This window comes from Xenopus laevis, chromosome 4S (assembly GCF_017654675.1).
Source record: "Xenopus laevis strain J_2021 chromosome 4S, Xenopus_laevis_v10.1, whole genome shotgun sequence".
Taxonomy (NCBI): domain Eukaryota; kingdom Metazoa; phylum Chordata; class Amphibia; order Anura; family Pipidae; genus Xenopus; species Xenopus laevis.
This window is the reverse complement of record NC_054378.1, coordinates 132,577,397-132,604,230: the sequence shown is the minus strand read 5'-3', so window position 1 is coordinate 132,604,230 and position 26,834 is coordinate 132,577,397. Positions and strand designations below refer to the sequence as shown.

Below are 26,834 nucleotides of genomic sequence, written 5' to 3'. Positions count from 1 at the left end.
AGAGCAGCAGTGCAGCAGAAAGAGGACAGGACACAATGACAGTTTACACAGAACTAAAACCCAGTGAGACATGAGGAATGAAATGGATATTGGGAAGTTGCTATCAGGAGTCCAGAAGCAGTGCAGGAGAGAAAGGGACAAGACACAAGACAGTTACACAGACTATAAACCCAGTGAGAAGGAGAGGAATGAATGGATATTGGGAATAAATATGTGGGTAAAGTCCCACATTTAAAGAATTTATGGAACATGTAGACTGGGGAGGAAAAGTTTCTGAACCCTTTAAAGGGATACTGTCATGGGAAAAAATCTACACTGAATTCTTTTTATATTGAATTTTGAAATCTGACATGGGGCTAGACATATTGTCAGTTTCCCAGCTGCCCCCAGTCATGTGACTTGTGATCTGATAAACTTCAATTACTCTTTACTGCTGTACTGCAAGTTGGACTGATATCACCCCCCCAGCAGCCTAACAACAGAACAATGGGAAGGTAACCAGATAACAGCTCCCTAACACAAGATAACAGCTGCCTGGTAGATCTAAGAACAACACTCAATAGTAAAATCCAGGTCTCACTGAGACACATTCAGTTACATTGAGAAGGAAAAACAGCAGCCTGCCAGAAAGCATTTCTCTCCTAAAGTGCAGGCACAAGTCACATGACCAGGGGCAGCTGGGAAATTGACAATATGTCTAGCCCCATGTCAGATTTCAAAATTGAATATAAAAAAATCAGTTTGCTCTTTTGAGAAATGGATTTCAGTGCAGAATTCTGCTGGAGCAGCACTATTAACTGATTCAATTTGAAAATTTCCCATGACAGTGTCCCTTTAACCAGTTCTTTATATAAATGTGAAGTGAAACAACAAGTCACAGGAGCAGATGGAGGAAACTCAATTAAACACAATTTCTTTTATTAAACAAATGATCGTATAACATTTCAGCGAGTGAATCCTCAGGATTAATGAATAAGTTGAACATGAAATCACAGTCTGGGGATTCAGTTATTGGGGTGACAATGAGGGGTGAGAGTTTTATTGAAAGATCTGGGGTTCCATTCTTATCCCACAGACACATCACATTGGGGGATGGGCACTAACATAGGATGAGGACTTGTTGATGCCCATAAAGCTGGAGAGGCTACAAGAGTCTCGCTGAAGAGTTCGGACTCCACCAATGAACCATCAGATTGAGGACAGAGGAGGCCCAGGAGTGGTCGACCATCAAAGAGAAGTCCAACCTCGGAGAGGCCACAGAGGAACCCGGAGCAAATTCTAAGCAAGTAAATGGCCAATGTTGATGTTCTTGAGTCCCACCAGCAGGAGGAGACTGAACAGCAATGGTGGGTGTGGGGCGACTGCCCGTGTAGAGTTTGAGGAGGGTCACGTGGGCAAAGGATTCTGCTCAGTCAGGGGGAACCTATGGGAAGGGTCATTATTTTCCCACATTTCACGTCTCGTTGACCCCGAACACCTTTCACCTCACCTCGTGTGTGTACCCCGTTACCTTTGCTTCTTGATTCAGTGTTCCACACGTTCATATCCAATAATGCGGGATGTTCACTTTACAGGCAGGAGATTTATGTAAAGGTGTTATGTTCCATCCTGAGTTCTGATTCGCTGCTGAACACGTGACATAATGAATAGCGATCGCACACTTCCTGCTGCATTCACTAGAACAGGACCGGCCAATCACAACGCAGTGTTTATTATAAGTGCAATAATACCCAGAAGTCTTAGGTCTCCTCCCCTCCATCAACTTCATGATGGAAACAGATACAAGATTCCTCTGCACTCAACCCATTATCAATATATTTAATATATTGTTTGTTCATGATGGAAACAACATTGTTACTCTCCTCTTCATAACAAACTGCCCCAGGAGAAACGTATAGTATCACTCGCTATCTGCCTGCGACTTGTGCCTGTTTCATTAGCTCCTCCTCCAACTGGCGCTCGTATCGCCTTTCTGACTGGCGTCTTCTGTACACGTCATCTGGGGGGAAACCAACCCACATTATACAATAACAAACAGGGGAAAGTTGTGCTCACCACTATTTTTTAAAATCATTAGTCGGGGGTGCAATGAGGCTGTGACCACAAAATACATAGAGACAAATACAAGAGTCCTCTGCACTCAACCCATTATCAATATATTTAAGACAGAGACATTTTGTGCTACTGCTACTAAAAAATGCCTTACCCTTTAAACAAAACAGGGATTGTTTGTCCATATATTGCAATATATTTAAGCTGAACAACTACGTCACAGTCATCCCATATCTGGCCAGTCCTATGCTTAATTTTCATCTTATTCATTCAGAATTCTATGGTTTAATTATACATTTTATAAAAGGGACGAAAACGTTTTACCTGCAACTTAACTTGCCGCTTTCAAAGTAAAACTCCCAAACTTGGCTGCCCTTTTATTAGTGGTCACTAATTATTGTGGTCACACCCTCATTGCACCCCCGCCTAATGATTTTAAAAAATAGTGGTGAGCACAACTTTCCCTTGTTTGTTATAGTTCTACAAGAGCAGTGACCAGCTCCATGTTGTAGCTCCACCCCCTCCAGCTATAGTCAGGTGATCCCACTGGTGTCTAATAAAAGGGCAGCCAAGTTTGAGAGTTTTACTTTGAAAGCAGCAAGTTAAGTTGCAGGTAAAACGTTTTCGTCCCTTTTATAAAATGTATAATTAAACCATAGAATTCTTAATGAATCAGATGAAAATTGAGCATAGGACTGGCCAGATATGGGATGACTTTGACGTAGTTGTTCAGCTTAAATATATTGCAATATATGGACAAACAATCCCTGTTTTGTTTAAAGGGTAAGGCATTTTTCAGTAGCAGTAGCACAAAATGTCTCTGTCTTAAATATATTGATAATGGGTTGAGTGCAGAGGAATCTTGTATTTGTCCACATTATACAATATATTCCCATAAATGTGTGTCCCCTTTACTACATGCTGCTGACTCTGTGTAATAAGGGATAATGTACCCCCTACTGTAAATGATAAGGATATTAGAAGTCACTGAGGGGTTGTTCTGTGACCATATAAAGGCACAAGGCTGCAGGCTGTGTTATACAGGGAACTCTGAGTATCACTCATGTATTATAAGGGATAATGTACCCCCTACTGTAAATGATAAGGATATTAGAAGTCACTGAGGGGTTGTTCTGTGACCATATAAAGGCACAAGGCTGCAGGCTGAGCTATACAGGGAACTCTGAGTATCACTCATGTATTATAAGGGATAATGTACCCCCTACTGTAAATGATAAGGATATTAGAAGTCACTGAGGGGTTGTTCTGTGGCCATATAAAGGCACAAGGCTGCAGGCTGAGTTATACAGGGAACTCTGAGTATCACTCATGTATTATAAGGGATATTGTACCCCCTACTGTAAATGATAAGGATATTAGAAGTCACTGAGGGGTTGTTCTGTGACCATATAAAGGCCACAAGGCTGCAGGCTGAGTTATACAGGGGAACTCTGAGTATCACTCATGTATTATAAGGGATAATGTACCCCCTACTGTAAATGATAAGGATATTAGAAGTCACTGAGGGGTTGTTCTGTGACCATATAAAGGCACAAGGCTGCAGGCTGAGTTATACAGGGAACTCTGAGTATCACTCATGTATTATAAGGGATAAGGTACCCCCTACTGTAAATGATAAGGATATTAGCACTATGCCAGTTGCTGGGGGCAATTGCAGGAGATCATGGGGATATAAGACCAAAGGGACTGATTACATTCAATAGAAACTCACAAAATGTTTCCTTTCCGATGCGGATGTTGATCATGAACCATTCCATGGCGCCTCCAAGTACAAAAAAGAAGGGGAGGAACCTGTAGATCCCAAATTGTTGTTTCCCAGGCACCAGCGCCAGGAGACGGCCCATCTTGCTCCTGTCTGTCATGGCTGAAATGAAAGAACCTGGGGTGGAAAATGGAAACATCAGAGAAAGACACAGAACTAGAGATAAAACACATGGGACCAAGCTTGTCAAGATGGGAATGGGATGAGGATATCACAATGGGGGGGGGGGGCAGAGGGATATCACAATGGGGGGGCCAGCAGGGGGGAAGATGTGGGATGAGGATATAACAATGGGGGGGGGACAGAGGGAGATGTGGGGATGAGGGATATACAAATGGGGGACAGAGGGGAGCATTGGGGATCGAGGGGATATAACCAACTGGGGGGGATGAGGGATATCACAATGGGGGGGAACAGAGGGGAGATGTGGGGAATGAGGGAGTATAACAATGGGGCCGGACAGAGGGGAGATGTTGGGGATGAGCGGAATATAACAAATGGGGGGACAGAGGGGAGATTGTGGGGATGAGGGAATATAACAAGGGGGGGGGAATGAAGGGATATCACAAAGGGGGAATCAAAGGGGAGATGTTAGGGATGAGGGATGATAACAATGGGGGGGGATGAGGGATATCACAATGGGGGGAACAGAGGGGAGATGTGGGGGGATTGGGGAAGTATATAACCAATGTGGGGACCAGAGGGGAGATGTGGGTTGAGGGAGAATAAACAATGGGGACAGAGGGGAGATGTGGGAGAGGATATAACAATGGGGGACAGGAGGGAGTCGTTGGGTGAATGAGGGATATAACAATGGACAGAGGGGAGATGTGGGTTCTGAGGGATTATAACAAATTGGCGGACAGAGGGAGAAGATGTGGGATGAGGGATATCACTAATGGGGGGACAGAGGGGACGATGTGGTTTGAGGTATTATAACAATATGGGGACAGAGGGGAGATGTGGGGGATGAGGGATATAAACAATGGGGACAGAGGGAGCATGTGGGTTTTTGAGGGATATACAACAATGCAGAGGGAGATCGTGGGATTGAGGGAGCATATGGTGGGGGAGCGACAGAGGGAGATCTTGGTTGAGGGATATAAACAATGGGGGACAGAGGGGAATGTGGAGTTATGAGGATATCCACAATGGGGGACAGAGGGGATGATGTGGCGTTTGAGGGGATATAAAACAATGGGGGACAGAGGACGGAGATGTGGGGAAGGGATATCCACAGATGGGGGGGGATGAGGAGGTCAGGCGCGAATTGGGGGGAACAGAGGGGAGATGTGGGAATGAGGGATATACAATGGGAGACAAGAGGGGGATGTAAGGGGATAGGATACACAATGGGGGACAGAGGGGAGATGTGGGGATGAGGGATATCACAATGGGGGACAGAGGGGATGATGGGGGATGAGGATATCCACCAATTGCGGGAGAGGGAATATGGGGAGGGAACAGAGGGAGATGTGGGATGAGGGATTAACAATGGGGACAGAGGGGCAGAGGGGGTTTGAGGATATAACGAATGGGGACAGAGGGAGATGTGGGTTTAGGGATATAAACAATGGGAGGACAGAAGGGAGATGTGGGGGAGAGCGATATCACAAGGGGGACCAGAGGGGAGATGTGGTTTGAGGGATATAAACAATGGGGACAGAGGGAGATGTGGGGATGAGGGATATCACAATGGGGGGGATGAGGGATATCACAATGGGGGACAGAGGGGAGATGTGGGGATGAGGGATATAACAATGGGGGACAGAGGGGAGATGTGGGGATGAGGGATATCACAATGGGGGACAGAGGGGAGATGTGGGGATGAGGGATATATCAAATGGGGGACTGAGGGAGATTGTAGGGATGAGGGATGATCACAATTGGGGGATGAGAATATCACAATCATGGGAACAGAGGGAGATGTGGGATAATGAGGGATATAACAATGGGGGACAGAGGGGAGATGTGGGGTGTGAGGGATTATTAACAAATGGGGAGGATACAGAGGGGAGATGTGGGGTATGAGATATCACAATGGGACAGAGGCAGCAGATGTGGGGAGAGGGATATCACAATGGGACAGAGGGGAGATGTGGGTTTGAGGAGATATAACAATGGGGGACAGAGGGAGATCGTGCGGGAAAAGAGGGATAACACAAAATTGGGGAAACAAGAGGATTTAGATGTGGCGTTGAGGGAAATTAACAATGGACAGAGGGAGAGTGTGGCATTGAGGATATATCAATGGGTAGGCATACGAGGGGAGATGTGGACTAGAGGAGATATACACATGAGGGGACAGAGGGGAATCGCTGTAGCTGATGAGAAGAGGTCACACCGGGATAAATCAACAATGCGGGAGACATGCCGGAGATGTGGGAACTGATGGGATTATCACAATGGGGGGAACAGTGGGGAGATGTGAACGGGGATTCTTGAACGATGTGAAACATCACGAGTATGGGAACAAAGGAGTATATTGAGAGGATATGGAGGAGGTATCACATATGGGGGCAGAGGGAGATGTGCCGGATGACGGCATTGATCACAAATGCGGACAGTATAAGGAAATAGTAGCAATGGGGGGACAGAGGGGAGAAAAATCAGTGTGGGGGATGAGGCGAGTATAACAATGGGGACAGAGGAGATGTGGGATGAGGGATAAACAATGGGGACACGAGGGAGATGTGGGGCATTGAGGATAAAACAATGGGGACAGAGGGGAAGATGTGGGGATGAGGAATAAAACAATGGGGACAGAGGGGGAGATGTGGATGCAGGGATATAACAATGGGGACAGAAGGGCGAGATGTTAGGGGATGAGCAGGATATAACGAATGGGGACAGAGGGGAGATGTGGGGCATGAGGGATTATAACAATGGGGGATGAGGATATAAACAATGGGGGACAGAGGGAGATGTGGGGATGAGGGATATAACAATGGCGACAGAGGGGAGATTGTGGGATGAGGATATAAACAATTGGGACCAGATGGGAGATGTAGGGGGCTATGAGGATTATAAAACAATGGGACAGAGGGGAGATGTGGGATAGCGATATAAACAATGGCGGGGATGAGGGGATGAGGAATAACCAATGGGGGGGATGAGTGGGATATAACCAATGGGGGGACAGAAGGCGAGACAGTGTGGGATGAGGATATAACAATTGGGACAGAGGGGAATGATGGGATGAGGGATATAACAATGGGGGACAGAGGGGAGATGTGGGGATGAGGGATATAACAATGGAGGACAGAGGGGAGATGTGGGGATGAGGGATATCACAATGAGGGAGAGATAAAGAGGGATCTAAATGTAGGAGGAGACAAATGAGTGGATAGAGGGTACAGTGGAGGCGGCAGTATATAGTGAATAAAGTACCCCCTCTTGTAAAATATAAGGATATTATAAGCTACCGAGGAGTTTCATGACCATATAAAAGTACGAGGCCGAAGGCCGAGTTATACAGGTCATGGAACTCCGAGGTAACTTCTAATATCCTCATATTTTACAACTGGGGGTACTTTATTTATTATAATACACAAGTTTCAGTGAGTCATGTGACAGAAATGACATCAGAACTCACCGTTTATAACTGATGACATCAGAACTCACCGTTTATAAGGATATAATTTACAGGATATTCATGGCTTTTGTGTATTATATAATTATATATATATATTGTACCTGTATTAGAGCTGCTCAGGACACAGTTCGCTGCATGAAGTTCATCTCTTTAATCTCTCTCGTCCTCACTTCAGGTCACACACTGAGGGCAACTTCCGTCTCACTTCCGCGTCTATGACAAGGTCACGCCCGAAGCCACGCCCACAGGAAAAGAGCGACTGCCCGCAGTGCGTTATACATGTGGGCGGAGCCAGTTTGTGAGTGACAAGGGGAGGCAGGCCGATTAAAGAGGGATATTTACATATTCACACGGGAGGGAAAGCGGCTCGCACAGGGCCGGGGTACACTCACTTATGTGCCCGTCATCCTCTATCCGCAGCTCTAACTCTCACAGCGGGGGCGGGGCTGATTCTGAAAAGTGAGAGTGTTCAGCCAATGGGGAAGGCCAGGGCGTGGCTACACGGGTAAACGTGAAAGGAAAGGAGCAGAAAGCGATGCGAGGAAGTAGTGAAGGCGCGGGGCAGCTTGGGACATTACGTCTTTATAGAAAGAGCGCCCCGCCCCTCCAGCCTGTGTGTTGATACAGCGCCCCGCCCCTCCGTAGCGTCAGTGCAACACGCCCCGCCCCTCCAGTACAATTGTTCCTCAGGGAGGCTGAGCCGCTGCAGACGTAGCGCTGATCATTAGGGGGCGTGGCTGGGAGATTCCATTTGTGCCGCTGGTAGAGGTGCGGCTCTGGCCTGTGCCATTGTTTCCTTACTCGTCTCCTACATCTATAGGGATGCCACCCGGTATTACAAATTTACCCGCAATGTAGCTGCCGGGAAATTTATAATACCCTTAAAAAGACCCCTCGGCCCGCCCCCAATCCCCTTTAAACTTACCTTGTCCTTCGATTCTTCTCCTGCTCGTGCCGTGGCCCCGCCCCTTTATGGCATAACCCCACCCCCTTTGACATCACACCACGCCCCCTTTTTGTGTTCACCCCCCACCAGACAGAATGTTTTTGGGGAAAAGGTGGCAACCCTACCTACATCTGATGAATAGAAAGAGGCAGGGCCGGATTTATATAGTGGGCGCCCCTAGGCCCACTGCCATTCGTCGCCCCTTTCCCCTCCAGGTGGACCGTAGCAATGGGGATTGGCACACGGGAAATTTTAAAAAATGATTGTATCTCCAGCGCATCCCCAGTGTTTTTGAACCAATGTGGGTGTGGTTGGGCAGCATGCCTCCCCCTAAAATCCTGCCACCCTAGGCCCGGGCCTACGTGGCCTTTCCACAAATCCGGGCCTGGAAAGAGGGACACAATGTTCCCTTGTGACATATTGACTACGCCCACTGTGTGACCACACCCCCTGATTACCATATCCATGTAAAACTCCCGATAGACGCGCCGATTCTTCTTGCTGAACGACCGATTTAAGCGAAGTCCAACCAATCCTTCAAAATTATCGTGCGGTTAGTGGGATTCGAACGATTGTACATCTTACGATTTTTTGGCCGACATCTGTCAGGAAATTGATCGGCCAGGTCAAAAAATCTTTGTGGGTCCCAGTGCAATGTATGTATGTCTGCAGGGCCAAGCAGCTCCCCTTTGTTTTCCTGCCAAATTGGTCTTTTTAGTTGATGGACAATTCGTACGATCGTTCTGAGAAGATCGTGGTCTCATGATGTGGATCTGATCTTTTAAATCTCAACATCTATGGCCAGCTTTACACAATTAGGTTTGAATCCTATATAAATGTGTGACTTGTGATTGGCTGAAACATGGCTGAATGAGTCACATGACTGGGCAGTAAATATCAGTGGCTATACTTTGTTTCCCAGGGACAGAGGCAATAGAAAAGGAGGAGGGGTATGTCTGTATGTTAGGCAGGATTTAAATCTAATATAAAGGAGGAGGTTATGTTAGAAAATGAGGGGGCAGAAGTTGTATGGGTGGAGTTCTTCACCAATTGTAAAGAGTCCAGCAAATTAATTGTAGGAGTCGCTATAGACCCCCTAATGTAAGTGACGAGGATAAGCTCCTGATGCAAATAGAAAAGGCTGCTAGTTTGGGTAAAGTAATGATAATGGGGGATTTTAATTAGCCAGATATTGACTGGAGCAACAGTACTGCCAGATCAGTTAATGGGAACAAGTTTATAAACTGTGACCCAGAACTTATAGCAAATGTGCAAGTCATTGAACCCCTGGGTAATAGTGACCATAATGTTATATCATTTAATGTCTGGTGCAAAAAACAAATATATACTGGGGCAACAAAACCCATGAATTTTGCAAAAGCTAATTTTAGTGCCTTGAGGGCTGCCCTACAGAGTATTGATTGGGGCATTAGGTTTTCAGCTAAATACACAGAACAGAAATGGTTGTCCTTTAAACTGATATTAAATCATTACTGTTCTCAATTTATTCCTTTAAAGGGATACTGTCATCGGAAAACATGTTTTTTTTCAAAACGGATCAGTTAATAGTGCTGCTCCATCAGAATTCTGCACTGAAATCCATTTCTCAAAAGAGCAAACAGATTTTTTTATATTCAATTTTGAAATCTGACATGGGGCTAGACATTTTGTCAATTTCCCAGCTGCCCCTGGTCATGTGACTTGTGCCTGCACTTTAGGAGAGAAATGCTTTCTGGCAGGCTGTTGTTTTTCCATCTCAATGTAACTGAATGTGTCTCAGTGGGACCTGGATTTTACTATTGAGTGTTGTTCTTAGATCTACCAGGCAGCTGTTATCTTGTGTTAGGGAGCTGTTATCTGGTTACCTTCCTATTGTTCTGTTGTTTGGCTGCTGGGGGGAAAAGGGAGGGGGTGATATCACTCCAACTTGCAGTACAGCAGTAAAGAGAGACTGAAGTTTATCAGAGCACAAGTCACATGACTGGGGGCAACTGGGAAATTGACAAAATGTCTAGCCCCATGTCAGATTTCAAAATTGAATATAAAAAAATCTGGATTTCAGTGCAGAATTCTGCTGGATCAGCACTATTTTTTTTCCCATGACAGTATCCCTTTAAGGACTAAACGTAGAAGCTCTAAGAATCATCCTGTGTGGCTTAATACAGAAGTAAAGAAGTTAATGGGAAAGAAGAGAAAGGCATTTAATAACTACAAATCTGTAGGGACAGAAGCTGCATTTAATGAATATAAACACTGTAATAAATGTTGTAAATCAGCAATCCGGAAGGCAAAGAAAGGAAATGAAGAGTTAATTGTGATGGAGGTGAAAACTAACCCCGAAAAGTTTTTTAAATTTCCTGCTCCTCACATGGCAGTGGTCACTGAAGGGTTAACACCCATTGACATGTGAGGACAGGAAGTAGGAAGCAAATAAACCCCCCCCCCACCCTGTCTTTTTTTATCCCATTGAAGTGATGAATTATGAAGATGTAACCCAGCAGCCTCCTCCTCCTTCTGCTCAAGTCCTGGTGAAACGCTGATTTCCAACCTTTCCGAGGAGCCCTCGGTGACCGGGGCATTTGTTGCGTGACACCCCCAGGCTGTAAGACTTCGGAGGCTTGCTTTACTGCGCCCGGGAACTTGTAAAGAGAAATGCTGCGCCTGAGCTGAACGGTGAGTTAAAATGGCGATGCAGGTCACGCTGGAACGCATGACGCGCGACCGGAAGTTTGGGTTTTTTAGATGCGGAAACCATTTAAACCCACAGCGCAAACTTGCCGACGCTGCTCCAGCGTTCCCGTAATGCTCTGCCCGCAATCTTTCTCCGACTAGTCTCACAGTAAGAACTTCTGTCTGCTCCATGTAGACTGGACCTTTTCTAACAGACTATTTCTCTTTACAGCTATGAGTTCCAATAGAAGGTCACGCTCTACTCACAGGGGGTGAGTTACACTGTACTATGCACATTCAGTACCCTAATATGTATGTATTTATAGATTCATTTTGCACTTTATACTTTGGAGGCTTAATATCTCCTTATCTTTATTAGGGACTCTAGAGACGACTGTGACCAGGAGGAGCACAGAAGGAAAATCCCTAAGAGACAATGTGAAGCTTGCCGTAACTATGCAGTAACTATGCCGTAACTATGCCTTGGAACACAAAAGACTCTGCCGTGACTGCTTATCCAATGCAGCTGGGCCCAGCACTTCAGACCAAATCTCCCATCTCATGGATTGGATGCAGACATCTTTTGTAGACTCTATGGCATCTGCCATTTCCAAAGGCACGGAGAAGGCTGTCAGAAGTATGTCACTCAGCGCTCCAGTTAAAACCTCTAAAATTCCAGCCTTCCCATCTGATTCGGAAGAATTTGGAGAATACCTATCAGGGGATAGCGATAGCCTAACAGACGTGTCCTCAGATAAAGGCTCAGAATCCAACTTTGATCTAGAGAAAGTTGAACCAGTTATATTGGCCCTTAGGAAAATCTTGGAATTGGATTCGGCAGATGGTTCCTCCACCAACCATGACAAAATGTTCAAATGTCGGAAGAAGACAAATCATTTGTTACCCATTCACAAGGTAATTAAAGAAGAAATTAAGACAGAATGGGAACAACCAGATGAGAAGTGACCAATAAGATATACCCTTTTGATACTGAAGAAACCAAAGCCTGGGAAGAACCTCCTAAAGTGGACACAGCCATCTCTAGAGTAGCTCACAAACCACTCTCCCAGTCGATGAAGACATTTCTCTCAGAGATGTGATGGAGAGAAGACAAGATAAAGCTTATACGGTTGCAGGGTCTATATGTAAACCAGCGGTAGCGATTACCTCGGTTGCTAGAGCCGTGAAGCTTTGGTTACACAACCTGGAAGACGCTTTGACCAATCGGGTCAGTAGAGATCAAATCCTGGAAGACTTACAAATAGTAAAATTGGCTACAGACTACATAGCCGAAGGATCTCTGGATGCCATCAGATGGTCAGCTAAGAGTATGGGGTTAGCAGTGGCGGCTAGAAGATCCCTCTGGCTCAAACATTGGGAAGCTGGCAATCCATCCAAACACAACGCGTGTAAACTTCCCTTTCAAGGTCAGTTGCTATTTGGGTCTAAACTCAACGACATCATTTCTAAAGCTTCAGCTGGGAAAAGTTCATTTCTCCTCCAAGACAGAAGAGGGAAAATAAATTTCAGGAATCCCAGTTCAGGTTGAACTTGATGGACGTGTGTCTTTTTTCAATGTCACTTACTATAACTATGTAACATCTCAGCCCATTTCTGGGGGGTTTAGGTTGAAATTGTCCTTTAATTTGAGTTTCAGTCACTCCAAGAGACTTGTTTTATCTTATTACCTACAAGTGTAGCTTTGCTTATCTTACATTGTTACAATTGTATCTCAGTGCAGGTGCTGAGTGTTCTGAGCTCTCTGCCAAAAAGCTTCTTTTAATTAAGTTTCAGAAACGTATCTGTTTCTGGTGTCGGTGCAGGGAATGCAAGAGAATGTTGTGTGTGTGTGTGTGTCTTATATTTAAATTCAAGGCTTCGAGACAAGTTTTGGTGCATAAAAACCTGCTGCTATGAGTTGCCAGTCCTCAAAGGGGCTACCAAGAGCCAATCACAGCCCTTATTTGGCACCCAGGGACTTTTCCATGATGGTGTTGCTCCCCAACTCTCTTTACAGTTGAATGTGGCTCCCCGGTAAATAAAAAAAAAAAGATTAGGGGACCCCTGGTAGACAGTAGATGAGAGACACAGACAGTAGATGGGACACAGACAGTAGATGGGACAGAGACAGTAGATGGGACAGAGACAGTAGATGGGACAGAGACAGTAGATGGGACAGAGACAGTAGATGGGACAGAGACAGTAGATGGGACAGAGACAGTAGATGGGACAGAGACAGTAGATAGTAGATGGGACAGAGGATGGGACAGAGACAGTAGATGGGACAGAGACAAAGACAGTAGATGGGACAGAGACAAAGACAGTAGATGGTACAGACAGTAGTTGAGACAGACAGTAGCTCAGACAGACGCAAAGACAGTAGATGCGAGACAGTATATAAGACAGTGGATGAGACAGACACAAAGACAGTAGATGTGACAGACAGTAGATGGGACAGACAGTAGATTAGACAGACAGACGATGAGACAGAGAAAGAGGAAGTAGATGGGACAGAGACAGGACAGTAGATGAGACAGACAGTAGATGAGACAGACAGTAGATGAGACAGAGAGACAATGAGACAGACAGTAGATGGGACAGAGACGGGACAGACAGTAGATTAGACAGCCAGTAGATGGGACAGAGACAGATGACAGACAATAGACAGAGCTGCATTAAAGAAGGAAGACTCCTGGGCAGACAAAGGGTTAAACATTCTTCCCATAAAGAACCAGTTCAGGGCCCAATTGTTGAAACATGGAAATTTAATACCATGGGGGCTGGGCTTAGAATCAGCACAAGTCCCGCCCCTAGAGAACACGGGGGAAGGGCAAATAAAAAGCAGCCAATGTACAGCAATGAAACAGTAAAAGCACATAAGAGTCCCTGGGAGCAGTGCATGCTGGGAGGCTCACACATTGTCCAGGGTGTAGGCCTGGCGGATATTCAGGGTGTCGCGCAGCATCAGGTCCCGCAGGCGCCACAGAGCGTTGGCCATGGTGGTGTGAGCGCCTTTACTTTTCAGCCAATGGGAGGGGAGACGACTCTCCTGCTCTTTAGTCAAGTGGACGTCCCTCCGCCGCGCTGAAACAAAACGGCACAGTCTGTAAGCGGAACTCTACCAACTGCAACATGTCTGTCCTACTGACCCTAGCAACCAGCCCAAGGTTACAATGACAGACTTTCTGGTTGCCAGGGTCACCGCCACTAGCAACCACATTTCAACATTTATGAGACACAATTACGGGTGTGTTTATTGCGCATGAAAACCCCTCACTCACCTGACAGCGTGTGGTCCCATTTACTGATACAGTTGGATTCTGCCGTCAGCCCCTCGATGTACTTGAGGTACGCTTCAGAATGCAGCAGTCTCTGGGGCCTGGGAGGGGGCGCCACAAACATTGGGGTAGAGGGCTGCTGTACAACAGGCTGGTTTGCTTGCCCTTGAACTGGGTATGGGGGAGGAGCCTGCTGGCCTTGTGGGGTCAGAATTCCCATCTGAACAAAATGGAATAATATTATTAGTAAGGAGAGATAATGAGCTCTGTATAACCAGCCCCTGGATTGTGCAGAGTCAGTGTAAGGAGAGATAATGAGCTCTGTATAACCAGCCCCTTGTGCAGAGTCAGTGTAAGGAGAGATAATGAGCTCTGTATAACCAGCCTCTGGATTGTGCAGAGTCAGTGTAAGGAGAGATAATGAGCTCTGTATAACCAGCCCCTGGATTGTGCAGAGTCAGTGTAAGGAGAGATAATGAGCTCTGTATAACCAGTCCCTTGTGCAGAGTCAGTGTAAGGATAGAGATCACATAATTATAGGAGTCCTGCCAGTAACAAGTTGAATGAAGTGACATTTATCAAAACTGATTAATTTTTGTGGCTGTTTTTCAGAAATTGATTTGAACATTTGCTCCCCATCCCTCGCTCCCCGATGTGAATCATTTACTCCCCACACGGCAACAACCGTTTCAATTCAGTTCTACTGAGTCACAACTGTTTTATTTACATTTATATCCAGACTCTGGGGGGCTCCTGAGCAATTTTGCCCTTTACATTCATTTTCTGTTTTTTGTGGTTTCTGAGATATTAGCGGCTTTATCTAATGCCTGTGTAGCCTCTGCACTGCTGGGCCCCATCCAAGGTCCTGTTGCTACAGTAACTGCCACTTACCTGCTGCCCATACGGATTGTTCCCAGGAGCTGGCGATCCAACCATTGGGGCCACACCCTGCGCCATCACCCCTGTATAGTCACAGAAACGCCAGTTAGACAATACATGGACCCAACTGCCACTTGTGCCTCTGGGTAACTCGTGTAACGTAGTGATGTGCAGCCCCACCACATACCCACTGGGGGCACAGGGGTTAACTGTGGGGTTCCACAAGATGTATGGGGGGGGCAGGATCTCCAGCTGTTATATATTGCGACTGCCCTAGGAAGGGGATCTCTGGCTGTTACTAAATATATTGCGACTGTCCTAGGAAGGGGGTCTCCGGCTGTTACTAAATATATTGCGACTGCCCTAGGAAGGGGGTCTCTGGCTGTTACTAAATATATCGCGACTGCCCTAGGAAGGGGGTCTCTGGCTGTTACTAAATATATTGCGACTGCCCTAGGAAGGGGGTCTCCGGCTGTTACTAAATATATTGCGACTGCCCTAGGAAGGGAATCTCCGGCTGTTACTAAATATATTGCGACTGCCCTAGGAAGGGAATCACTGGCTGTTACTAAATATATTGCGACTGCCCTAGGAAGGGAATCACTGGCTGTTACTAAATATATTGCGACTGCCCTAGGAAGGGGGTCTCCGGCTGTTACTAAATATATTGCGACTGCCCTAGGAAGGGAATCACTGGCTGTTACTAAATATATTGCGACTGCCCTAGGAAGGGGGTCTCCGGCTGTTACTAAATATATTGCGACTGCCCTAGGAAGGGGGTCTCTGGCTGTTACTAAATATATTGCGACTGTCCTAGGAAGGGAATCTCTGGCTGTTACTAAATATATTGCGACTGCCCTAGGAAGGGGGTTTCCTGCTGTTACTAAATATATTGCGACTGCCCTAGGAAGGGGGTCTCCGGCTGTTACTAAATATATTGCGACTGCCCTAGTAAGGGGGTCTCCGGCTGTTTCTAAATATATTGTGACTGCCCTAGGAAGGGAATCTCCGGCTGTTACTAAATATATTGCGACTGCTCTAGGAAGGGAATCTCCGGCTGTTACTAAATATATTGCGACTGCCCTAGGAAGGGAATCTCTGGCTGTTACTAAATATATTGCGTCTGCCCTAGGAAGGGGGTCTCCGGCTGTTACTAAATATATTGCGACTGCCCTAGGAAGGGGGTCGCTGGCTGTTAGTTTGGAAGCAGACATGTTGCTGGGCAGTTGGCGCAATGGTACATGCACATGAGATAAAACTATTATTATGCATTTAGTCCCACACAACCAGTAAACCAACAGCAAGGTGACCCAGAGACACCCCAATAAACATACAGAGCCCCCTCCCAAGGCAGAACAGTGTGTGTATGAGCCAATCATGGAGAAGGGCCCCCAAGCATGTACACTCTCCTGCTGCACCGACAGCGGCCCCACTTGCACAGCTACTGCACTCGTACTCACACCCAACACATGGCAAGCGAGTGCAGAACAGCAGGGCCAGACAGAAGTGTCAGCTGTGGGACAAGAGAGGCCGAGGAGAGGGTGAAGGTCCTATTCTTACCCTGGATCGGGACGCTCGGGAGGGCTGCCATACATGCTTGTAGGAGATGGGGTGGTGGGATGAGCCCATGATGATGATGAAGATGATGATGATGATGAGCTTGCATGCTCCCCATGCTAACAATGCCATCAACTGAACCCTGCATTTGGGGCAGGCCAGGCGGATACCCACCCATAATGCCTTGGGGAAGACAAATGTCAGACATGCATTAATTCCATGCACTGAGAGTATTAATAAGACATGCACTGGGGGGAGAGTACTAGTTAGTGGTGTGTGATACAATGGCAGGTTAATAGCAGGACATGCGCTTATTTGTAGGTGCATCTGGGGTTCAATTTCTGATAATAAGCTCTATGGCCCAGGGCTCTAAGTTTCCTGTGTGTGACTACAGCTAAGCACTAGGTTTTACCCACAGCCCCTAATTTACCAGTATGATCTACCCCTGAGCCACTAACCCGTCAGTCTGGCAGCAGCAGTTTATTTCAGGGTATAAATGAGATATTCAAGTGGGAACAGCCTGAGGATGCGCCACACACAAGTATTAGGGGACAGGCCTTATGGTTCAGGGATGAGTGTAATGCACCCCCGAGTCTTCCTAATGAAGCTCATCAAACTCAGGGAATAGTCATAAACAAGGTTGTACAGCAGACACCTAGCTGCCTATACACACGCATGTATGCCTGCATGATCCAGAGTTTCATACACACGCATGTATTCATTAGCTTAGGCTTCAGTCTGAGGCCAGGAAGGGAATATACAGGGGTAGGTTGCAGTGTGAGGGCAGGAAGGGAATATACAGGGGTAGGTTGCAGTCTGAGGGCAGGAAGGGAATATACAGGGGTAGGTTGCAGTCTGAGGGCAGGAAGGGAATATACAGGGGTAGGTTGCAGTCTGAGGGCAGGAAGGGAATATACAGGGGTAGGTTGCAGTCTGAGGGCAGATATAGGAACACATAATGAGAGCACAGACAGAAAAAAAAGCACAGAGAAGTCTGCTTATTACCTGAGGCAGGGGTTATTTGCTGATTTAATATCCCCATTGGGGTGGGTGGAGGCACAACTCCCATCAGTGCTCCTACAGGAGTGCCAGCTCTTGGGGACGAACTCTGTTGTTGTTGTTGTTGCTGCTGCTGCGCCGCTCTCTCTCTCTCCTGTTGCTCCGCCACTTTTGCAGCACGTTCTGCAAAGACACACACCACAAAGGGTTAATGGTCAGGCAATACACAACTAATAGATCATACAGTAACTATGGCATTTATGCACATTCACACGCCTGTAACAATGCTGTTCTCATAGCAACACACATAGCAACATAGTAGATGAGGCTCCAGAAATACAAACGTTCAGGTTTAACTTTTTGTCAAAACTGTCTCCTTGTCAACTCAGAGTAAGGAGAAAACCCATCTGTAACCTCTCCCATTCCTTCCTGACTATATATATATATATTTATATATTGTGATCACATCCCCTTATATATTTATATATAGTGATCATATCCCCTTATATATTTATATATAGTGATCATATCCCCCTTATATATTTATATATAGTGATCATATCCCCCTTATATATTTATATATAGTGATCATATCCCCCTTATATATTTATATATAGTGATCATATCCCCCTTATATATTTATATATAGTGATCATATCCCCTTATATATTTATATATAGTGATCATATCCCCTTATATATTTATATATAGTGATCATATCCCTTATATATTTATATATAGTGATCATATCCCCTTATATATTTATATATAGTGATCATATCCCCTTATATATTTATATATAGTGATCATATCCCCTTATATATTTATATATAGTGATCATATCCCCCTTATATATTTATATATAGTGATCATATCCCCTTATATATTTATCTAGAGTGATCATATCCCTCTTATATATTTATATAGAGTGATCATATCCCCTTATATATTTATATAGAGTGATCATATCCCCCTTATATATTTATATATTGTGATCACATCCCCTTATATATTTATATATAGTGATCATATCCCCTTATATATTTATCTAGAGTGATCATATCCCTCTTATATATTTATATAGAGTGATCATATCCCCCTTATATATTTATATAGAGTGATCATATCCCCCTTATATATTTATATATAGTGATCATATCCCCTTATATATTTATATATAGTGATCATATCCCCTTATATATTTATATATAGTGATCATATCCCCTTATATATTTATATATAGTGATCATATCCCCTTATATATTTATATATAGTGATCATATCCCCTTATATATTTATATAGAGTGATCATATCCCTTTATATATAGTGATCATATCCCCTTATATATTTATATATAGTGATCATATCCCCCTTATATATTTATATATAGTGATCATATCCCCTTATATATTTATATATAGTGATCATATCCCCTTATATATTTATATATAGTGATCATATCCCCTTATATATTTATCTAGAGTGATCATATCCCTCTTATATATTTATATAGAGTGATCATATCCCCCTTATATATTTATATAGAGTGATCATATCCCCCTTATATATTTATATATAGTGATCATATCCCCTTATATATTTATATATAGTGATCATATCCCCTTATATATTTATATATAGTGATCATATCCCCTTATATATTTATATATAGTGATCATATCCCCTTATATATTTATATATAGTGATCATATCCCCTTATATATTTATATAGAGTGATCATATCCCTTTATATATAGTGATCATATCCCCTTATATATTTATATATAGTGATCATATCCCCCTTATATATTTATATATAGTGATCATATCCCCTTATATATTTATATATAGTGATCATATCCCCCTTATATATTTATATATAGTGATCATATCCCACATGATGTGTAGCTGTGCTACTGACCAGAGTCTCGTGCCCCTGCACCCTGGATGGGGCTTGCAACCGATCCTATGGAGCCAATGGGGAACACCCCCCTCCCAGCAAGGAAAAAATGGTGTTATCTGCAGCGCAGGAGGAGCAGCAGCGCGGAACTTTACGAAAGGAGTGTGTGGCGCGTTGCCGGCTGAAGTGCGGGTGGTGCGCACGGTGATGTTATAGATCATGTGGGTTTTGATGGCGTAACTCCAGCTGCAGGAAGCAGTATCCCCAACTCTCCCCTCCTGCCAGCATCTCCAGGCCGCCCCTACCCCGGCGAATCGATTAATCTTTGAAGGGTCCCAGCAGCAGAGCAGCTTCCCCTCCCACCCGCTAACAACTCTGGGCAGCCCGGCCCCACCGGCGAAAAATCTTTGAAGGCGCTCGGCGCTTCCTACTACAGGGAGCAGCTTCCTGGCTCTCCCCAAATATACCTGTAAGGCAGTCGTCTTGTTAATATATCTATTTCATCTACCAGAGGTTTTTATTATCATTGTAGAATGAATTAACGTTTTATGCATCGCAGCTTGATTTTTAACATTAAAGCGACTGTTTGATATTTCTAAAACTCTCAGGGGGAGCAATTTGGACCTTTGTTTGACGTCAGCTAGAAATGGAATTCATAAGATGCCTACATAAACCTCAGGAGCCCACGCAACAATCTCACCACTGTTTTAGGCACTAAACAAAGGGTAGAATTGCTAGTGGAAAGTATATTTTGTCTCAGCTGAAAAATGTCTGTAATATAAATCCACTGGGGATTTAGTTTTGCGCTCTAGTGATTGCAGCATAAAGCATAAATCTGTTAATAAAAGGAATGAAAAGTAGTTTAATTTTGCCAAAAATGACCGGTTTTACCTGCTTGTCCAACGGTCTTAGTTGTGTCTAGGCTTATACTCGAGTCAATAAGTTTTCCCGGTTTTCGTAAGTAAAAACTTATCCTCGGGTCGGCTTATACTCGAGAATATATGGTACTGATTTTTGCTTACGTTGATCATTGGCTGAGTCTGTGCCATTTTGGCTATTCTTCTAACCATTCCAATGGGCGTTTTCCCTTTTCTTCCACGTCTTTCGAGTTTTGGTGCCATTTGAAAGCATTTCAGATCATTTTAGCTGAGCAGCCTCTCATTTTCTGCACTTCTTTGTATGTTTTCCCTCTTCAATCAACTTCTGAATCAAATTCTGCTGTTCTTCTGAACAATGTGTGGATGGAGCCATTTGAGTGAGAGTTTCAGAGAGAAATGCACTATAAGCAGCAGCACAACATTTGCTCCTTCCTTCCTTAAAGGGATACGGTCATGGGAAAAAAAATTTTTTTCAAAATGAATCAGTTAATAGTGCTGCTCCAGCAGAATTCTGCACTGAAATCCATTTCTCAAAAGAGCAAACAGATTTTTTTTTATATTTCATTTTGAAATCTGACATGGGGCTAGACATTTTGTCAATTTCCCAGCTGCCCCATGTCATGTGAATTTTTTTTTCCCATGACAGTATCCCTTTAAATAAGGGCCAGAATTGACTCCTGTTTATTCCCAGAATGAATGAGCTCACTAGTTGAACTCCACACTGCTATTATCTGGAATAATGAATGAATGAGTCAATGACAAAGAATCAGAAGCATGGCAGAACTGTTGGTTTCCATTACTCTACTATTCCTTATTTGCACTGTGGAAATAGAATTTCTAGCAAAACCAGTGATCATATTAGTGATGTGGCACTGCTATACTTTTGAACACAACTGTTTTCTGAAACAGACCTGTTTATTTTACTGAAAGGTGCCAATATTTTTGGTCACAAGTGTATAATTGAGGAAGTACAGGTCCCTCAGAAGCTGCTGTGCGGTTACATAATAGCAGCCTGTATGTCACATAATATGTACAGTTAGATCCATAAATCTTTGGACAGAGACAACTTTTTTCTCATTCTGGTTCTGTACATGACCACAATGAAGTTTAAATGAAACAACTCAGATGCAGTTGAACTGCAGACTTTCAGCTTTAATTCAGTGGGTTGAACAAAAAGATTGTGTTAAAAAAGGCTTTAGTTCCTCCATTTTTATGCAATTGCTTCATTTCAGGGGTTCAAAAGCAATTGGACAAACTAAAAACGAAATGTTCATGTCTAATAGTTGGTAGAAAATCCTTTGCTGCAATGACAGGCTGAAGTGTTGGACTCATGGACATCAGCAGATTGTGGGTTTGCTCCTGTTTAATGCTCTGCCAGGTCTTTACTGCAGCCGCTTCTTTCACTTGCTCTTTGTTTGTGGCCTTTCTGTCCCACGTTTAGTCTTCAACAAGTGAAATGCAGCTCAATTGGCTTCACATCAGCTCAATATTCCACTTCTTTGCTTTAATAAACTCCTGGGTTGCTTTGGCTCTATGTTTTGGCTCATTATGAGACGCCTCCCAATCAATGTGAGTGCATTTAGCTGGATTTGAGCAGACAGTGTCTCTGAAGAGCTCACAATTCATTCTTGTGCTTCTGTGTCACATGATGGATAAACACTAGTGTCCCACTGGCAGCCATGCACCCCAAGCCATCACACTGCCCCCCAAATGTTTTATACACAACTGTGCTATGCTTTGGATCATCAGCTCTTCCCAAGCCTTCTCCACACTTTTTTACTCTTGCCATCATTCTGCTAGAGCTTCATCTTGGTTTCATCTGTCCAAACAATGGTTTCCCACAACTTTGCTGCCTTTTTTAGATGTTTTTTATCAAAGTCCAATGTAGCCTTTGTATAGTTGATGCTTATGAGTGGCTTGTACCTTGCAGTGCAGCCTCTGTATTTACTTCATACAGTCTTCTCTTTATGGCAGACTTGGATATGGAGACTCTACCTCCTGGAGACTGTTCTTCACTTGTTTGGCTCTTGTGAAGGGCTTTCTCTTCCCCATGGAAATGATTCTGAGATCATCCACCACTGTTGTCTTCCGTGGACGTCCAGGTCTTTTTGTGTTGCTGAGTTCACCAGTGATTTCTTTCTTTCTCATCATGTACCAAACTGGAGATTTTGCCTCTCCTTATATTGTAGCAAATTCTCAGATGGGTTTTTCTATTGTTGTAGCTTAAGGAGGACTTGTTTCACCTGCATGGAGAGCTCCTTTGTCCTCATGTTGTCTGTCCCACATACACCCCCCCCCCTCAAATCAACTCCAGGGTTTTATCTGCTTCATTGATAATGATATAACCAAGGAATTGCCCCACCTGCCCATGAAATAGACTTTGACTCAATTCTCCAATTACTTGTGAGCCCCTGAAATGAAGTGATTGTGTTAATAAAAGCTTTAGTTCCTCACATTTTTATACAATCTTTTTGTTCAACCCACTGAAAGTCTGTAGTTCAACTGCATCTGAGTTGTTTCATTTAAAATTCATTGTGGTCATGTACAGAACCAAAATGAGAAAAAAGTTGTCTCTGTCCAAACATTTATGGATCTAACTGTATATAATAAGGCTATTGTATCACATGATAAAGGGACTTTGTTGTATTTATACCAATGCAGTGGGCGACTATTTTAGAGGTTGTTAGAGCCCATCACAGACAAGACTGTGGTAGAGGAGAGAGAATACTAAAATGGGCTGAGGAAACTGGACCAAAGTAAAAGTCACAGATGATTAGTACTGGGTCTTGTGCTGCTGATCCAGTCCTCTCTGTTAAGAGTGTGAGATCCAGAAACAGAGGGAGAAGAGAATTCTCCTGGGGTCTCTGAAAACTCCAGCAGAAACATAAAAGGCAACAATATGGGCACACGCCACCCTTTGGTAGTTCCTTCAGGTTTGCCCCATTCATTCCATCTGAGCAGATATTCATGATGATCTGTGGTTCTTATGGGCAGGGCCTCCTGGAACATCCATGCGCAGGTAGCCCAGGGGGAGCAATCAAAGTAAGACAACATCATCCAAAGGGGAAACCAGGCAAAGACATGGGCAAAGTCCTTTGGAGGACTGGTCTTGTTTTTCTGGGGAGAAAGGCCCCTTAGGGAAACATTTCGGAAGACACTGGAGTTTATTTATGGACACTGGGCAAAACTGCACGAGTGCAGTAACCCATAGCAACCAGAGAATTGTCTCTAGTATTGCCCTGCATAAAAATAATGAAAGCTACATGGGTCCTATAGGATCCTGGTTGCGAGTCTGAATGAGCCTCCTTTGTCCTCCAGATGGAGAACAACAGTTGACCCAAGGGAAGTGCCCCCCAAACTCTGCAGCGTCATTGGGGAACATGAGGAGTCTCATGATTGCTTATAGTTTGGACTAGTGCAGATTAATACTGTGACCCTGCAAATAATTACTTACAGCTTGAGAAGTACAAAAACAATATTATAATGTTAAGGGTCCACACAAACTGTGATGCTAGTCGGTGGCACCCCCAGTGATCAGGAGACACCCCTAACATTGCCAGAAAAACATTTACCTTCATAATCAGCCTTTTTGGTCGCCTCAAGGTTTCTCCACTCTGTTCCAACAAGGCGGCTGAGTTCCCCAAACGAATAGTCGGGGTGCTGGGCCTTGATCACGGCTCTCATCTCGCTGCTGAACAAGATGTAGCCGCTCATGTTTATTTTCCGCTTGCCGCCCTCCTTTTTGCTGCTGTTTTTCGTAGATTTGGGTGTAGACTGGAAGAAACAAAAGCATGGGATGATTGTGTGCTGGAGACCCAGATCCAAGATGGTGGCCATGTGGTGACACAAGCAGTCCTACGCTAGACACTGTTAGTGGAAACTGTGGGGATGGTTGTAGGTTAGACAAGCGCTATGAGATGGAGACACAGAGAGGAAAGCCTGGCGCACACACAGCAGCCGACTCAAAGCAGCAATACCCCCCCCCCACCCCGAGGAGACACTAACCCTCGCACTACTGACATGGCTGCTGCCCATCACTTGCCAAATTTACCTTTCCGTTGTCTAAATACTGTTTGGGCAATTTGCTCTCCACTGTCTCCCCTGGGTCGCCATCTTTCCTTTGTCTGTCATTGGCTGTCTCTGATCTTTGCGTCAGTGAGGAGGGGGTGGGCAGCCTGACCGCTGGCGTCAGGTCGTCGGAGCTGGGAAGTGCGGCCGCCTGATTTAGTGTTTTCAAACACCAATTGTAGAGGATTAACAAAAAAATGAAAGGGTTTTTTTGCAGTTGAGAATAAAAAAGTAGTTCAGACAGGGAAAGTCCCACGCCGAACAGTCACAGCAGTTACACTGGTATTGCTGCTTTTTATTTTGTGTATACAGCCGGGCCCCGCACCCCGAGTCCCAAGGGCCAACTCTAGAGCCACCGTCTAAGCCACATGCAGCGGCACCACCGTGAATTAGTCACTCACATTCACTGGATCTCCATCCATATAATTGGCTCGGCTAGAACACAGGAGGTATCCAATCCGCTAGGGGGCAGGAAAGCACCACATCTACACCACAGGAGCTAAATATCCGAAATACTAGCAAGAGCCTGGAGCCGGTCAGCTAAATGGGGCTCCATGTAAACAACCCCCAGCTTCCTAACTGCCACATTTGGGATAGACAGTCCCAGTACAGTAGGTGGGGCAGGTACAAAGAGAAAGAAGCTGCTGTCAGTGCTGGTAACTAATGAGTAATTTAACAGTGATGTGGGATTATGAAGGGGTAACGATGACCATATCCCTGGGATTTGAGCAAGAAGGAGTTAAAGCAATAAGCACACACTGACACGGCAGATACACAGACCCACAGCAACACATGAACAACAGCAATTGCCAAAAGGGTATTTTTGTTTCATATCCAGGAAAGCCGAGAGAATCTGTAAGAAAGAAATGTTTAGCATGTGCCAACTAAAGTCTTATGTGCAAATGGCAGTGAGGATTCCCTTACAGTGCACACGTTTAATAGACACAAAGCAGTTTTATTGTGAATCATTGCAGGAAAGAAACTGCCAGCGGCTCCTGCAAGAGACAAGAGCAGCAGGTGCCTCACTAAAAGGAATGGCAGGCAGCACACAGAAATAGCAGCGGGTAAAGTGGGCACCTCACACACAGCAGCGGGTAGAAACAACAGAGAGATCAGGCAGTCAACAGTTAATACGGCCGCTGGTATCCGCATAAAGCAGGTGGCACTGACACTCAGCAGCAGATAAGGGGGCATCACATGCAAATGCAGAGGGCAGGAAAGCAGGCAGCACACAAACAGCAACATGGCCGCCAGCACTCACAGCCACATGTTTGTAAGGAGTTTGCTTGTGTGTGTGTAATTGCCTGTGTCATGATCCCGTGTTCTCCATTGCACTTGGTATTAAAAAGGGAATGTATCTCAAAAAGGACAATTTATTATAAGCTTCATCATACTGAAATAAGAAATACAATCAATTAAATATTCTGCATTGTTTATGAAATAATCAAGTTTATGTTCACTATTCCTCTCTCAGCATCTGTTTCTCTTCATTCTCTCTTCATGCAGCAGTTGGGTGTCAGATATTCACTGACAGTTACATCCAATATATCTTTTAGGGGGGCTCCTTTCCTAGCAGATGTATTAGAGGTCACTCAAATAACTGATTCCAGTACAAACAAAATGTAACAAAATAACTGCCTTTTGCACAAATTCTGCATGTAGAGAGACATGATGTCTGGTGAGTTTAATAGAGTGACCTCTAATACATCTTCTAGGCAAAAGGAGCCCCCCTATAAGATATATTGGATCTAACTGTCAGTGAATATCTGACACCCAACTGCTGCATGAAGAGAGAATGAAGAGAAACAGATGCTGAGAAAGGAATAGTGAAGATAAACTTGATTATTTCAGAAACAATACAGAATATTTAATTGATTAGTTAGTTAGATTAGAGTATAGAGAAAAGAACAGGGAATGCAGAGTTTGTTACCTGTGGGGGGGTGTATGGCATCATATCAAGATCCCCAGACAGGGGTGTTTGAAGCTGAGGAAGTGACGGCGCATCCATAATCTCCCCGTCCTCATCTCCCATGTTCCCCATTTCCTCATCACCGCCCTCCAGCTCTGCAAACTTGGCCTCCAGCTCCTGGATCTTCTTCTCCAACAGAGGAGACGGCTCTTTCTGAGGAACAATTGGCTTCCTAGGGAAAACACAAATTGTGGAGGATTTGTGCAAGTTAGACAACCTCACAGGATGACTATGAGAGGCCACAGTAACAGGTGCAATG

The 26,834-nt window shown here is 44.6% G+C and overlaps 2 protein-coding genes and 1 long non-coding RNA gene across 5 annotated transcripts in view; 1 reads left to right on the top strand and 2 right to left on the bottom strand.

The window, feature by feature from the left end:
* Positions 1 to 901: 901 nt before the first annotated feature.
* Positions 902 to 7,996, bottom strand: LOC108704422 (small integral membrane protein 4-like). Of its 3 annotated transcripts, XR_005961068.1 has the most exons (4): positions 7,532 to 7,988; positions 3,785 to 3,952; positions 1,849 to 1,999; positions 902 to 1,778 (listed from the first exon to the last, which is right to left on the bottom strand). XR_005961068.1 is itself a non-coding variant. In XM_018240968.2 (3 exons), exons 2-3 carry the CDS (start codon positions 3,933 to 3,935, stop codon positions 1,908 to 1,910), a joined length of 243 nt encoding a protein of 80 aa, XP_018096457.2. In that variant the 5' UTR covers positions 3,936 to 3,955; positions 7,536 to 7,996; the 3' UTR covers positions 902 to 1,907. The 3 variants fall into 3 exon arrangements, 2 of the variants coding, with proteins under 2 accessions (XP_018096457.2, XP_041417832.1); XM_018240968.2 differs by having other exon boundaries at positions 902 to 1,999; positions 3,785 to 3,955; positions 7,536 to 7,996; XM_041561898.1 differs by having other exon boundaries at positions 902 to 1,999.
* Positions 7,997 to 10,688: 2,692 nt separating this feature from the next.
* Positions 10,689 to 12,000, top strand: LOC121393416. Its single transcript, XR_005961067.1, has 3 exons — positions 10,689 to 11,049; positions 11,279 to 11,318; positions 11,426 to 12,000. It is a non-coding gene; the product is annotated as an uncharacterized LOC121393416 (long non-coding RNA).
* Positions 12,001 to 13,793: 1,793 nt separating this feature from the next.
* The window catches only part of pbrm1.L (polybromo 1 L homeolog), a 44,312-nt gene continuing 31,271 nt past the window's right edge, over positions 13,794 to 26,834 (bottom strand). Inside the window, exons 25-32 of the mRNA XM_041591520.1 lie at positions 26,537 to 26,747; positions 24,590 to 24,757; positions 24,111 to 24,312; positions 17,766 to 17,942; positions 16,764 to 16,943; positions 15,216 to 15,286; positions 14,328 to 14,544; positions 13,794 to 14,130 (exon numbers count right to left, since the gene is read on the bottom strand). Coding sequence (XP_041447454.1) covers positions 13,958 to 14,130; positions 14,328 to 14,544; positions 15,216 to 15,286; positions 16,764 to 16,943; positions 17,766 to 17,942; positions 24,111 to 24,312; positions 24,590 to 24,757; positions 26,537 to 26,747 — 1,399 coding nt within the window. The 3' untranslated portion in view covers positions 13,794 to 13,957. The remainder of the gene's footprint in view (positions 14,131 to 14,327; positions 14,545 to 15,215; positions 15,287 to 16,763; positions 16,944 to 17,765; positions 17,943 to 24,110; positions 24,313 to 24,589; positions 24,758 to 26,536; positions 26,748 to 26,834) is intronic.

What these genes read in the sequence shown, in the direction of transcription:
- LOC108704422 (XM_018240968.2), bottom strand. Translation starts at nt 3,935, where the DNA reads ATGACAGACAGGAGCAAGATGGGCCGTCTCCTGGCGCTGGTGCCTGGG. An exon ending in CATCGGAAAGGAAACATTTT is followed by an intron (nt 2,000 to 3,784) that starts GTGAGTTTCTAT and finishes GTTTCCCCCCAG; the next exon opens with ATGACGTGTACAGAAGACGC.